Below are 15966 nucleotides of genomic sequence, written 5' to 3' on the forward strand. Positions count from 1 at the left end.
AGAAATGTATGGATAGATGAATGGATATATGGATGGAAAGAGACAAATAGATAGATGGATAGACAGATGAAAAAAGAGACAGGCAGACAGACAGAAAAATAGAGGGATAGAAAAATAGATAGGAAAATAGACAGATGGATGTATGGATGGAGAGAAAGAAAGAAAGAAAGAAAGAAAGAAAGAGAGAGAGAGAGAGAGAGAAGAAAGAAAGAAAGAAAGAAAGAAAGAAAGAAGAAAGAAAGAAAGAAAGAAAGAAGGAAAGAAAGAAAGAAAGAAAGAAGAAAGAAAGAAAGAAAGAAAGAAAGAAAGAAAGAAAGAGAAAGAAGAAAGAAAGAAAGATAGAAAGAAAGAAAGAAAGAAAGAAAGGAGGGAGGGAGGAGGGAGGAGGAGGGAGGAAGGAAGGAAGGAAGGGAGGAAGGAAGGAAGGAAGGAAGGAAGGAAGGAAGGAAGGGAAGGGAGGGAGGGAGGGAGGGAGGGAGGGAGGGAGGGAGGAGGAGGGGAGGGAGGGAGGAAGGGAAGGAAGGAAGGAAGGAAGGAAGGAAGGAAGGAAGGAAGGAAGGAAGGAAGGAAGGAAGGAAGGAAGGAAGGAAGGAAGGAAGGAAGGAAGGAAGGGAGGGAGGAAGGAAGGAAGGGAGGAAGGAAGGAAGGAAGGAAGGAAGGAAGGAAGGAAGGAAGGAAGGAAGGAAGGAAGGAAGGAAAGGAAATGATATAGACAGTTAGACTTGATATACTGATAGACACATACCTGACTCTAACAGACTTCTACCTCTACCCTCAACTCCACCAGAGACAGAACTCTGACAACCTCTCCAAAGGTCTGTTTAGCTTTCTACTACTTACTACCTGGGTGGCCTTGAACAAATCATTTCCTTTCTTTCTTTCTCTTTCTCTTTCTTTCCTTTCTTTCTTCCTCCCCTCCCTCCCTCCCTCCCTCCCTCCCTCCCTCCCTCCTCTCTCTCTCTCTCTCTCTCTCTCCTCTCTCTCTCTCTCTCTCTCTCTCTCTCTCTCTCTCTCTCTCTTCTTCCTTCCTTCCTTCCTTCCTTCCTTCCTTCCTTCCTTCCTTCCTTCCTTCCTTCCTTCCTTTTCCTACTTTCCTTCCTCCTGCCTTTTTTTTTAGGCCATCAGGTTAACTAACTTGGCAAGGGTTACATAGATAGTGTCAAGTATCTGAGAATGGATTTGAACTCACGTCCTCTTGACTTCAAGGCTGGTTTTCTGTTTGCTGCACCAGCTAGCTACCCTTGTTCACATCTCTTGAAATTATCAGAGGTAGAAACTACAACTTCTTAGAAGTCCCCAGCCAGCTATCACCTACCTCATCTGACTCCCTGACTCTCCAAAGAGCCTGGCAGACAGACAAGACAGATGTTTTTGCTTTATTTTGTTCGATTAAGTTTTATGTTTTTTAAATATGCTTTTATTTCTCATTCCTGTTTAAATTCAGTTTACTAATGAAAAGAGAGGGAGGTAGGTGATATGTCTCTGTGTGTATGTTTCTTGGGAGGAAATAAACCATTTCACAGGCACACAAGTTCTCTTTTTGGTGCACAACAAAAGCAGCAAGGGAGGGTAGAGACCTTCACTGGCCCTGGAGCATCTGGCTAGGAACCGCTTAGTTCCTCAGGATCCAATAAGCCCCAGATAGGGCTTCCAAGTAGAGGAGATGAAGGTTCTGGACATGGATCACTGGAATCTAAAATAGATCAGGACCAAATTCTGGTCTTTGTAAAGACTCAGCATGCAAATTAACTGGATTCTGATTTTGCTCAAAGGAGCTTCGGTTTCTTGAGACAATTCAATAAAATCAACATTGTCCTTCGAAATAGTGATTTATTTTAATTGAGCCCTAGGCGATCTGAGCATTGAAATACCAGAAATTTGGGATGTCCCTTCACTCATCACTCCCATTCCTTTGCCAGATTAAGAGTCATTGCTATTCTTTACATCTTACACTCAAATTTGCAAAGCTCTTTGCGTACATTAACTCTCTAGCATTGGCAATACTACAAGGAAGTTGCTCAAATGGATACCATATGATTACTTTTGTAAGGACAGACAATCTTCTTGGTGCAGAGAGGTTCTTCACCAGGAATCTGGCCACTTGGTGTTCATTTTGTTGGCTGTGGCAACCCATGAAAAAGAAAAACCTTAAGTGTTCCTCAGTCCTGGACATGTGCAGGGGGCGGAGAGGGACTAAGAATCAGTTTTGAGGCCATCTATATACTTGAACTTAGGATGTTGGTCCTCTAAACATGAGAATCTTGCCTATTGACCAATGAGTGTAGATACTGTTGGAGGAACTGATGGGTATCAAACAATGTTCTTGCTATAAACAAAACATGAAGAAAGACTTGCAGCTAAGTAGAGAACTGACTTAGAGCTATCTATAGAATCAAAGATTTGGACCTACAAGAGACCCTAAAGGCAATCTTCTCTCCATTTTATAGATGAGTAAACTGAGTCCCAGAGAAAGTGACTTGTCTGAAGTCACATGGATAGTAAGAGACAAACTCAAGATGTGAACCCACCTTCTATCTCCAAAGTCAGCTCTTCTTCCATCATATCATGCTGCTTCCCTCAAAGGTTCCTCCACTTGGAAGAAATGAGTTGATTTTTTTTTCACAAGTTGGTGTTGCTGGTATTATTCTTCCTATTTTATGGATGATAAAACTGAAGCCCAGGGTGATAAAAAGTGACTTGTCCATGTTCGTAAAAGTAGCAAATGAAGCCAGGTCTTCCTGATCTCAAGTTCAGCTGCCTATCCCCTATTCCACATACTATGTTCCAAGAAGCAGAAGTATGATGTATGATGATAAATGACTATGATACCTTTAATTCCTTTGCTAACATGAAGTCTGAGCCAGTCATTCTCAGAAATACTCATGTGACCAGTGTAGAGCTGGATTTATTTATATTATAGGAAGCATGTACCTCTAGTGATCTGATATGAAATTTTCTTCAGCATAACAGTGCTCAAAACCACCAATTTCCTCTATTTTCTCCCCACATCTCAACCCATCTTTAAGCGTTAAGAATTGATTATTACTATGCTTTGCATTGATCACACACAAAGCTTCCCTTTAAACCTTTCCACATATATACGCCTGGCCCCAAAGGAGACAATAATCATGATATACTAATTTTTTAAAGAACATCAAAACTTTTATGTGGATGCAGGCCCTGTCAGAGAAAGGCTTCTCAAGAGGTCTTTTAGCACTTCAAATTAAGAGGAAAGAAAAGAGAAGGAATCTATGGTAAGGGGGTAACATGGTACCAAGTCAAGAAATGTGGGTTCAACTCTTCAGATTGTCTCTATGATCTCAGGTGTGTTAACCCTCTTCTCTAGGATTCAGTTTCTTCAAATAAAACAAGACAGGGAGCTGAACTAGATTCTAATGTTCCTTTCAGCTTAAAAAAAAACTCTGTTCTAAAATCTTTCCAAATCTAGCATCCTATGATCCTATTCTGAGAGATGGGCAATATGCCTGCTTCTCACCACTGTCTTAAAGGTACTTTATGATTATGCAGATCCAGTAGAGAAAAACCATGATGATGTATTGGAGAGGGGAATAGAGTTGAGGGGAAGGAGAAAGGAATTTGAACACATAATTATCAGGGAGAAAAAGTTTAGATTGAATCTAGATAATAGCTTTAAAAGGGACTTTAGAGGCCATCCAGCCAACCACTTCATTCTATAGAAATTCATTTGAGACTACAATTCTACCAAGTTATCCCACATGCATCCTAGGGTAGACTCATGGAAGGACAATTTGTGGGCAGTGGGGGATGATCAGAAGAACCAGATGTATTATCATCATGACAATAAGAATGCCATCTTACATTTCCTGAGTGATGAAGAACCATTTTGCTTTATTCTTTGTAACAAAGTTTCTTGTACATTGAGAGAGATGTAGGGACTGAACCTGTGATTTTACTGGTACAGAGAGCTCCTAAGTGAGGAAATTCCCCTCACCAGTGCAATTTGACACCTTCTCTACAAATTACAGTCTTTGAGAATTGCTTAGAATGCCAATAAGTGTTTTGCCCAAGGACATTCTCTGGTAAGTTTATGAGGCTAGACTTGAATTCATATCTTCCTGACTCCATGCCTAGTACTTTATCCACTATGCCACCTAATTGTCTAGTTACTGCATAGTATCAGGCAAGTTGTTTACCTCATCAAATCTTGGTGTTTTCATCTGTCAAATGGAGATAAATAATAATGTTGTGAATAAAGCAAGGTATAATATAGCAGTAGAGACATGTATGTGATAACTTTATTTGATATTTAGGCTTACTTTGTGAGGTACGTATTATTATCATCCGTAGACATATCAAGAAATTGTATGATGATGTGATTTTCCTAATGTAACACCTGTAATAGCATCCAAATTTTCTGTTTCCCAGTCCAGGTCCTATCTGTTTAATTTCATATATTTATTTAATAAGCATTTATTGAATACCTACTAATGCCAGCCATTGTGCTAGATACAGGAATATAGGATACAAAAAAAGGACTCTGCTTACATTCTCTGATAATGTGTTCTCTCTCTCCTGTCTCATTTCATCTCAGCATATTGATAGCTGGTAGCAGACAGTAAACTAAAACTAAGCATCTAAAACAATTAAGTTTTGTGCTTCTCTTTCCACAGCTAAATCCAGTCCATCACCAATGGAGTTATTTGTGCCTCAAGTACATGTAGTATCCCCCCACCTCCACTCTTAGCCAAGAGTCTTCCCTAGCACTTACCATCTCTTTGTGGTTGGGGTAGAACGTCTGTTCAATGAGAGGAAATTTCTCTCCTCCTAGATTCTTGTAGATGGCCACCAGTTGGGCAAACTGCAAAAGAAAATAAACATATAAAATCACTGAGGAGGAGAGCACCCCTTAAGCAGCTCAATTGACTCAAATGATTCCTCCTTCTCAGTTCCAGGAGCAGCTTCTTCAGTTCCAGTTGATCTGAAGATCAGTCAATAAATCAACAAATATTTATTGTGTGTCTGCTATGTAGAGACACCCCTTTTAGATCCTAGGGATGTAAAGGTGTAGCAAAACAGGATTTGTAGCTATCGGTTGTTTTCTAGCCATGTCTGACTCTTTGTGTCTCCATTTAGGTTTTTCTTAGCAGAGATACTGTGGCAGTTCTGCAGTGCATTTTGCATCATGCACAGAGTAAGTAGTAAAGCAAAGATTTAAATCCAAGTCTTCTGATTCTAGATGCAGTTGGGGTTATTTCCATTGTAGTACAGGCTACTGGGGTAGACAGAGTTAAACATACACAGCTAGTGTCTGAGGCCAGATATGCATTCAGGGAGCTGCGTCTTCCTTCAGGACTGGTATTCTACCCCACTGTACCACCTAGCTGCTGGTTAGACAAGGTCATTGTTCTCAAAGAGCTTACCTTATCTAATAGGAAAATTAATGTATGGAAAAAATAAATGAAGTCAGCCAATCAACAAATATTTATTAAGCACTTATTATATTCCAGGCACTGTGCTAAGGACTTGAGATACAACGAAAGGCAAAACAAAACAAAACAAAACAAAAAACTGAACCAAAAAAACCCATGCTGCCTGCCTCAAGGAGCTCAAAATTTAAAAAACATATATATGTGTGTGTGTGTGTGTGTGTGTGTGTGTGTGTGTGTGTGTGTGTAATATATATATATATATATATATATATATATATATATTACACACACACACACACACACACACACACACACACACACACACACACAGATGAGAGATGGGGCATGAAGAAAACCAATGTAACTAATTAGTAGAATTTGTATAGGGGATTAAAGAGAAAGAAAAATGGAGAAATAGAAAGGGGCAAGTCTAGGAAGGGTTTTAATGGCAAAACAGAAGATTTTATATTTGATCTTTAGAGGTGACAGAGAACCACAGGAGTTTATTGTCTTAAGAGTGTCATGGTCAAACCTGTAAGGAAATCATTTGGTAAGATCAGTGCCACAAGCTAAGCAAATGCTGTGTCTGGTTTAAATCCAGTAAGTATTTATTAAATAAATACCCTAAAGGTAGTAGGAACTAGGGTTATAAAGATAAAAAGGAAGGGGGAGTCCCTTCCATGAGTTCACATTTATGAAGTGGGGGGAACAGCACATGTAAGTAAGTGTATGAAGGCTATAGCCCATTCACTATTATAGATGTGGGAAGGGATGTTAGAGATCATCTAGTTTAATATCTACTTTTCATGGATGAGGAAACTGAGGCCCAGAAATATAAAGTGATTTACTCCAAATCACCCAGGTCATAAAAGGCAGAGATGGGATTCTAAGCTGAAATCCTCTGACTTCAAAACCAGCAGTGCAGACATTAAGGATGCTAGGACATCAGAGAGAGGCGATATTAATGTAAGCTAAGATGAGTAGGATGGTTAATGAAGAAAGGCTTCATGGGGAAGGCATGATTTATGTTGAGCTCCAAAGAATGGGTAAGTTTGGAGAAAAAAAATGAATAGATCATTCTAATCAGCCACCAAGTCCCGGCAAGTCTTTCATGATATCTTTCTATTTTTGCCACCATCAGAAGCTCCACTTTCAATAACTTTCTAACTAGTTTTCCTGCTCCTAGTCTCTTTTTACCCCAATCCACCAAGCACACAAGCTTTCAGTGGTACAGCTTTCATCATGCTCAAATCTGCCATCATCATCTGCATCAGTAATCCCCAAATTGTGGGCTGGGAACCTCTGAGGAGCTAGTCTAGTGGACACATGCAAGAGGTCCATTAATCTAAACATATACCAAATACTATGTAGTGATGGTGACTAATGATACAACTATTAGCAAATGGGAAGGAAGGAAGGCAAGGAGGGAGGAAAGAAAAGAGGGAAGAAGGAAGGAAGGAAAAGAAGAAAGGAGGGAAAGAATGGAGGGAGGGAGGGAAGAAGGGAAAGAGAAAAAAGAGAGGAAGGAAAGAAGAAAAAAGGGATGAAAAGAAGAAAAGAAAGAAGAAAGAAAGGAATGAGAGGAGGAAAGGAAAGAAGAAGGGAAGGAACAAAAGAGAAGGAAAAAGGAGGAAAGGAAGAGAAAAAGGGAGAAAAGAGGGAATGGAAAAAAGAAAAGAGAAAAAAAGGAAAGAAGGAAAGGAGCAAAGGAGTAAAGGGAGGAAAGAAGGAAGGAAGTGTGGGAAGGGAGACAAGAGAGAGGAAGGATGGAGTAGGGAAGGGATGAGAAGAGGAAAAAGAAGAAAGAAGGAGAAAAGGATGAAAAAGAGAGAAGAGGAAGGGAAAAGGGAAGGAGAGAAGGAAGGATAGAAAGGAGAGGATTTAGAAGTGGAAGATATCTTAGTCATCTGACCTAATCCCCTTGCTTTCCACGGAGGAGACTGACACCAAAGGCAGTGATCAAATTTGCCTAAGATCACCCGTGTTGTATGTGGCAGAGCTAGAACTTGAACCTCCAATCCCAAATGCAGGGAATTTTCCTGTAGTGCCCTGCTGAAGGAACAAGCTGCTTTTCTATACTTTCACTGTTTAAAAACACCATTTGAAACAAACGTTCAAGGCAGAAAAGTTTGCCTTTGGTCATCCTCCTCCTTCTCTCCTTTTCCAGTCCTTCTTTATGGGAAAAAAGGGCAGCTGCCTTGTGCCTGACTCTGGTGATCCCTGACCCTCGGCCTCCCTTTGCCCCTCAAACCAGGCAGTATGGACAGAGGAAAGAAAGTGGGGAGATCTGTGCCAAGGTCAACAGCAAAAAGAACCAGCACTCCTTGAACTGTCCACTCCCATCAACAGGAAGAAGAAAATACATAAAATGCTGTTAGTGCGGGAGCTTAGCATGGCTGAGAACTTGGTGTCCGTCCAGCCTTCCCTGCTGTTCCAATCCCATGCCAAAGGCAATACTAGGAGGTTGTGAATGGGAGACTGAACTCTCACCCGGTCCCAGGCATGGCACCTTGCAGGGGTGGGATCCTGCTCCTGGGACCTAGCCCGGTCTAGGCCCGGGACAGGTGGACGAGGGACCAGTGGGCTTATGCTGCTGCATTCCAGCACCTCTACTCTGGTGGGAGGCATGCAGCCCCTTTAAGAGACCCCAGGAGTCACAGTATACACCATGATAACAAGGAGGACATGTTAAGGGCATGGGGGACCCAAGGAGAGCAGCACAGGATAGACCAAAAAAAAAAAAAAAAAAAAGCACCTTCTTTTCTGTGGCTGGGGTTGTGCAGGGAGAGCGCAGTCTTGGGAAACACGGGGGTGGGGTAGGAAAGGAGGCCATAGGGCAACAGTGCTTCAGGAGCAAGACAAGGGGCGGAGGGCAGCCTGGGAAGGGCCAAGACTCCCCAGGGAGAAGGGTGGGTGGGAAGAAGCCGGTACAAGGCCTTCTGCATTTGGGGACGGCTCTAATTAACTTCACATGCTGAATTAGTGCTAGAGAGACCTGAGCGATCAAGACTGAGAAATTTTAGAACCATAGAGGTCCTCTAGCGTATCCCTTTAAATTACAAGAGAGGAAACTGAGGCACAAGGAGAAGTTTCATCCAAGGGCACAGAATGCCAGAGAGCCACAGATGAGCACCTGTCATGGTAATAATACAAAGTAACTTCTTTATATCTATTGGTATAGCACTAAGGTTGCCAAAGTGAGTTTCCCATATTTTGTCTTTTTAACAATCCCGGTGAGTGAGCATAGCGGAGGCTATTATTCCCATTTTACAGGTGAGGAAACCAAAGCCAAGTGGTTCACTCACAGGGGTCTTAAGTGGCAGAGCTGAGATTTCTACCCAGGTCTACTGATTTCAAATCCAAGGCTCTTTCTCCCATGCCATTGTGACAAAGGATGAAAAAAACAAATTCCATAGAGTTTTAATACCAGTTTCTACAACCTCATTGCAACTGGATAAGGAGACTAAAATCATGAGCCCTCCAGTGAATTACAGTAGAAGCACTGGACATGATAGCGTCAGGAAACCGGGGATTCTGAACCCCGCTGGATGCTGTGTAGTCACTGACCAGTCCACAGTTCGGTAGACCACTGAACAGAAGCCACTGGGCTTCATTCCCTTATTTGTGAAAAAAGGGGATAGATCTAAATGATCTCTAAGCACACTCTGATTTTAACCCTAAAAACAGACAAATGGGATTGAAATTAATTTATATTGGGTTAAGATCCAGCCCTCTGGAAGTCTCAACCAGAGGAGAAAGGAACAAGACATTTTGAGAACTTGGCTCTCTGCAATATGTATCAATTAACAAGGATTTAGTAGGAACCTACTATGTGCTGGGTACTGTTAGGAATATAAAGTCCCTGCCCTCAATCAGCTTAGGTTCTATTTATTCAAGCAAGAGATTCAGGAGCAGCATCCTGAAATGATGATTGACAGAGTATGTTACCATGGAAACTTCTTAGCAGAACATAAGCTCCGAGATCAGGGAATGTTTTCCATATGTGTTTGAATGCTCCCAGAACCTAGCCCACAATGCTTTAGGTACATAGTAAGTGCTTAATAAATACCTGTTGGATTGGATTGACATCCATCTATCCATCTCTCCATTTTTCTAATTCTTATCAACCATCCTGGGCTGAGGAAGAGACAATGACTTCTCTTTCCTTCATGCTTCGTATCCAATGAGTTGCAAGTATTATCAGTTTTACTTCCAATATATCTAATAAATCTACCCCCTTCTATCCATCACAATAGTCACTACTATCACTTTTTGCAAAGACTATGATAGTAACCTTCCAATTGGTCCTTCCAATCTCTTTTCTTTCTAATCCATCCTCCTTCTTGGGAGAGGAGGACAAGAAAGGGACAACATTCAGTAAGCTCCCACTGTGTTCCAGGTGGAGCAGCCAGGTGAAGCAGGGGATAAAGTGCTGGCTCTGAAGTCAGCTGATCCACTGGGTCACCTAACTACCTGAATGCAAGTATAATCCGTGTCTAAAAATCCTTTCCCAAAGAAGGTATGGTGGTTAAAGAACTGCTAAATGTTTCAACTGTCGTTCTATGAGATGCTTCTCCCATCGAGTCCAGGAGAGTATCTGTGAATTTAACATTGCTCTCTGAGGATCTAGGAGAGAAACTACAGAGAAAGCAGAGAGAAACAAAGTGCTGAAAAATTTTATTGTTAGAGCTATTTGAACTGTTATTTTCAGGAGAAAACAGAAAATTTATGAAGAATGACTCTTTAAAGAGGCTAATGAGAAGGTTAAAGAGAAAATGAGACTTCTGGAGTCCTATGTTTGGAGAGAAGTTAGAGAGGACAGAGGAAAAATGACAGGAAGGTCTAATATCTTTATGTGAAAAGGATTAGTAAGAAGAGACTTTGTTTGGTATCTTAAGTGAAATGAATGATGGATTGTATTTGCAGAAGCAGGGAAGAGATCAACTGTCTTTATTGTGATGATTGGTGGCAATGGTTTCTCACAGCTAAAATACTGCAAGTTATTATTTGTCTTTATTTTGTTATGGATTTCATTGTTAATATGTTTTCAGCCATTTTAAACTTTATTTATTCCCGAGACAAAAGAATTTAATATAGGAATAAAAGTATGGAGAAAGAAGATTTCTTCAGTTTATTAAGATAAAATATAATAGTGTAATATAGTAATATAATAAGAAGAAATATTAATATTTGATGAAATGTGGTAAAGGCTCTGAGCTTAATTGATTAATGGAGAGATATTATAAAATGTTTATTAATTCATAAGGAAATATACAAGCATATCCTTGGATAATCCTGGAATTTGGGCTAATAAGATTAAATATGGGAAAAATCAAGTAACACAAAAGAAATTGAAGTAATTCTATTACATATGAAGGTAATTTGGAGAAGAACACTAACAGCTTATGTGATCTAGAAAAGTCTCATAGAGGAAGTGGAACTTTTGAGTTAAGCTTTGAGGAAGTCTGAAATTCTAAGAGTCAAGTGAAGAATGAAGGCATTCCAGGAATGGGAAACTGCCTGGGCAAAGACATGGAAGTGGGAGATAGTGCATTGACATGGTCAAACCTGTACTTTAGGAAGGGGAAAAAACATTTCTTGAGCATCTACTATGTGCCAGCAATTATGCTGAGTATTTACAACTATTATCTTGTAACTACTATGGCAGATAAGTGCTATTTATTATCCCTGTTCTATAATTGAGGAAGTAGAGCTTAAATGACTTTCCCGCTGTCATACAATACATTTGAACTCAGATCTTCCTGTCTCTAGATGCAGCACTTTATCCACTGTATGTACCTAGCTGCCTTCTCTCAACTTAGATCCAAGTCTTCTCCAGGTCTCTCCGTTCCATCACACAACTATCACACAGTGCTTTTTTCATTGCTCTCTCTCTCTCTCTCTCTCTCTCTCTCTCTCTCTCTCTCTCTCTCTCTGTGTCTCTGTCTGTGTGTCTCTCTGTATCTCTGTTTGTCTCTCTGTCTCTCTTTCTCTGTCTCTCTCTCTCTCTCTCTCTCTCTCTCTCTCTCTCTCTCTCGCAGAAGGGTTGAGGGGTTCAGGTTAATGGTCTGGACATGAAGAAAGGCAGAGCAGCTTGTTAGCAGCTGGCCTTAGCAGCAGCCCTGCTTTCCCCAAGTATCTGAAATCCAGGCAATTTCAGCCCATTAGGATGACTTGTGGGATGTAGGATTTGGCAAGACTCACCAATAATAATTGCAATCTGATTTTGCAGTCAAGGAAAGAATGGGAAGAAATATGTGATTAGGGACAGGTGTTTCCTTCAGAGCCTGAGCTGAGGAGCCAAAGGGCTTAGCCTACAGGAACAGAATTCATGAACCTGGGCCAACTGAGAGCCCAGCTTTCCACATCTCCAGCTGAACTGGTTGGGAAAGACCCGACGCCCCATTCTTCAGCATAGCTTCAGCCGACTTTCCTTTGAGATCCCCACCTCCACCGCCTTTCACTAAAAACAGCTGCCTTCTAGGCCCTGGGATCCAAGAGTCTTCCTCCCCAAATGTTTTGAGTCTGATTATAAAGATGGCTCCAGAGAAGGCAAGACTGGTACTTAGACTACATGTATAAATTAAGAGCAATCCTCTATTGGCCCAGGTGGTGAAGAGGGGGACACTTGGATCTCTGGCTACAGAACTTTGGAGACTAAATCTATGTTCCTATGACCCTCCTAGACAACTGAATTACAAAATATTTAACCACTTCCTTATATATGTTACCCCCAAAAAAATATTTAAATATAAATTTCTTTAGAGCAGGAATTCTTTTGCTTTTATCAGTGAAATCTCGGGACTTATCCAGATAAGCAGCACATACTAAGTATTTAATAAATATTATTCATTAATACATTCCTAACCACTCTGGAAATTGGTTTACCAAATCCAGAGAATTGCAGTCTTTAGTAAGCCAGCTCTGGGACCACAAAGCAACAAAACTCTATATGAAACTTTTACTTTAAGCCCCACCCCTCCACTAGAGTCACAACATGATTCCTCAATGGAATTATTGGAGACAATACTGGTATCACTCCCCTCTGGTGATAAGAACCTCCCGTGACTCCCCATTGCCTCTCAAATCAGATTGAATCTCCTTTGCTTGGCATTTAAAGCCTGTGATCACCTGATTCCAACCAAAATAGCTTTCTTGCTACTGCTCCTGAGCTAGTTTCCATTTCCAGTCTCTATATTTTTGCACAGGCTGTCCCTCAGTCACTCTCATGGCATACCTGATCCATGTTTTTTCTATGTGGTTTAGAGAATAGAGACCTGAGTTCTAATCCTGCCTTAGATACTATTCCCTAAATTCTCTCTGTCTTAAGTTCCTCATCTATAATATGGGATAACATAGAGCTATAGTGAGGATCAAATGACACAATAGTTATAAATCATTTTGTAAACCTTAAAATAGTAAACAAACACTAACTTTTGCTATATTTTTTCTCCTGATAAAATCTTTGCATCAAGCTCAAATTTGCTGCTTCTAGCTTTCACTCACTAGTCTTACTCTAGTCTTCTGGGATCAAGCTGAGCAAGCCTAATCCCTTTTCCCTGAAAGAATGGAAAGATAGGCATTAATCTCTTTCTGGTTGAAAAGTATCACACTAAGGAACAGAAAGTAGGACAATCCCAGCTTTCACAAAGTTTCCGCTTTTAGAGACATGAAACCAACTCAAATAGCCCAAGAGAGAGCTTATCTTCCTCCACTTTAAGACTAAGTATCTCTTAAGTCTTTTGTTTCCATGATTACTTTAGGATTCATCATCTGTTTCCTTTCCTCTGGATGTTCTACAGCTCCTCAAAGTTTGGATGAAGCATGTGAGAACAGAGAAGATGCTAAATTTGGAGCTAGGGGCATTGGGTTCAAATTCTGACTATTCCACTTATTTTCTATATCTCTTCTGACCTCAATTTCCAAAAAAGAAATATAAAATGAGGAGATTGAATGGAATAACTTCTAAGATCCTTTCCTGTTCAAAATCTATGATTCCATGATTTATCCTTATTAAATTTAATCTTCTTAGATTTAGCCCAATGTTCTAGGCTAGCAAGATTTTTGGATCCTTGACCCTGGTCATCCAAAGTCATCAATCATCCCTCCCAGCCTCCTTGTCTTCTGTAGGCATAGAATCAAATGTGCAGATTATACAAATGCTGACTCCTAGAGCCCCCAAACAGACCTTCAAGAAGCTGAATATTCTATCCTAGATAAAGACTGATCCTGCCTGTTATTTGGTTGTGTGACCTAGGAGGAGCTTCATTAGGTCTAACACTGGGCTACCACCAGACCCACCAGGGCTGCAGCCATCCCCTAAAACGCACCTCCGCTTCCGATACCAGGAAGCTAGTGTTTGAACAGAACCCACCAAGAACCAAGAACAGGGGAGGGAAGCCAAGCCTGAGCAGGGAAGAGAATTAAAGATTTTCTTCTAAAGCCACAGGCACGAAAAACCAGCTCCATTTCCCACTTCCCAAGAAGGGCTGGGAAGCAACATCTTGGATGCTGGACGGTTTCTGTCTGGTTGAGGCTGGCCTCGGGCCATGTCTGGACTGAAGGAGCCTCTTAGTCACCCATGTTTTTAAAATTCAATCAGGCAAATATTTACAAAGTGTCTGCTGGGTGCCCATCCCTGCCCTATGCATTGTAGGGGGTTACAAAGAACTCAGTATGGCCATCATAGAACTCATTATTTTTTTCCATAAACCTCTTTTGAAATTCTCTGTCTCAGTCAAGAACACCATCATCCTTCCAGGCTCTCAATCATGGATTCATCTTTAACTTTTCCCTCTCTCTCAAGCCACATATCCACCCAATGACCAAGAATTAATAATTCTTCCTTTACTACAGCTCTTGCATCCAACCCCATGAGCCTCCTGATTGGTCTTCCTGCCTCTCTTTTCTCCAATCTTTCTTCCACAATGCTGCCAAAGTAGCCATCCTAGAGCAGAGATCATTCTAGACCATTTTATTCTTCTGCTCAATAAACTTCAATGGCTCCCTATTATCTCTGGGAATTCCTCTGTTTTGCATTTAAGACCCTTTACAGCTTGGCTCTAACCAACTATTATACCTATTTCAATCATACGTATTTTTCTGTTATCTCCTATTATATGTATTTCCCTATTTTCCTAAATATTTCCTATTATACATATTTGTCTTCATCAAATACTCTTTGGTCCAGCCAAACTGTTCCATATACATTATAATGCATTTCTAGATTTTGAACAGTCAATTAAATGGTTGCTCCCATATGCCTAAAACTCCCTCTCTCCTTTCAACTATCCCTTAGAATCCCAATTTTCCTTTAAAACTCAGCTAAAATGACACCTCTACATGAGACCTTTCTTGATTTATCTACCTTCTGGGGCCTTTCCCCCAAATTATTTTCCCTTTAGGGATGGTGCTGGTAAATATTTCACAACCAACTCACTGAAAAAAAAAACTGGTGATCCATACTGTTATTTTCTCCATCACTTTCTAAAGACTGAACAACAAAAACAATAACTCAAGCCCTGCTTTGTAGCATTGGCTGATTTTTAAAGGTAAATGCTTATAGTAAAAATTTGGCAATCGGTTCTTACAGTCTGGTTTAGGCTGGCTCTAGTGCTGAAATATGATTTTGTGGTCCCCTGATTTTAGGGGGGCTTCCATTCCAAAAATAAGTCAGTAATCCTAAATCTTCTGGCTTCAGAATCTGCCTCAGGGACTTCCCACACTCTCAATCTAACAACAATCTTTCTGATTCTGAATAGACTACTCCTCAATTCATTGCTGAGTGTCAGATAGCTGAAATCTCAGTATAGTCCCAGAGACCAAATTTCATTTTTTCAGTGATAACCAAATTGCAGAGACCACTCCTGAGCCATAGAATTAGCATGTCAAGGATAGAAAGCTGGATAAATGTGTCTTCTTGCTTCGGTTTCTCTGCTGATTTTTCTTAGAATTCAGTCCGCTTGTAATAGTGTTACAATTACAATAAACTTTGCCCCTTAGCTAAGGAAATGGGTACAAGCCTGCAGATTCTTTTGAGACACCTCATTACACCATTCTGTGACTCCAAACTTTTGGGGTCCCCTTTCCCAACCTCAACACTAGCACATCCCTATTTTTGGTACATCCATCCATGTATCCATGTTATCTCTCCCTGTTGAATGTAACCTTGGAAGCAAAAAGAATTTCATTTGTGTTTTTGTACTCTCAGTTCCTCAGCTCGATGTTTGCTACATGGAGATAAGGATTAGAGGGCCAGCTAGTTTTCACAATGGTTAGAGCACTAGCCCTTAAGTCAGGAGGACCTGAGTTCAAATCTGCTCCCAGATACTTAAAACTTCCTACTGTGTGACCCTGGGCAAGTCACTTAAACCCAATTGCCTCAGGAGGGAGAGAGAGAGAGAGAGAGAGAGAGAGAGAGAGAGAGAGAGAGAGAGAGAGAGAGAGGAAGAGAGAGAGAGAGAAGAAAGAGAGAGAGGGAGAGAGAGAGAGAATAAAGAGAGAGAGAAACAGAGAGAGAGAGAGGAAGAGAGAGAGAGAGAAGAAAGAGAGAGAG

At 40.7% G+C, this 15966-nt stretch overlaps 1 protein-coding gene across 1 annotated transcript in view; it reads right to left on the reverse strand.

Annotated features, from left to right (window-relative positions):
• Positions 1–15966, reverse strand: part of SYN2 (synapsin II) — a 240222-nt gene that overhangs the window by 68530 nt on the left and 155726 nt on the right. The window contains 2 exon segments of the mRNA XM_074282912.1: positions 4751–4840; positions 7902–8025. Of these exon segments, the coding sequence (XP_074139013.1) occupies positions 4751–4840; positions 7902–8025 (214 nt within the window).

This window comes from Sminthopsis crassicaudata, chromosome 1 (assembly GCF_048593235.1).
Source record: "Sminthopsis crassicaudata isolate SCR6 chromosome 1, ASM4859323v1, whole genome shotgun sequence".
NCBI lineage: Eukaryota > Metazoa > Chordata > Mammalia > Dasyuromorphia > Dasyuridae > Sminthopsis > Sminthopsis crassicaudata.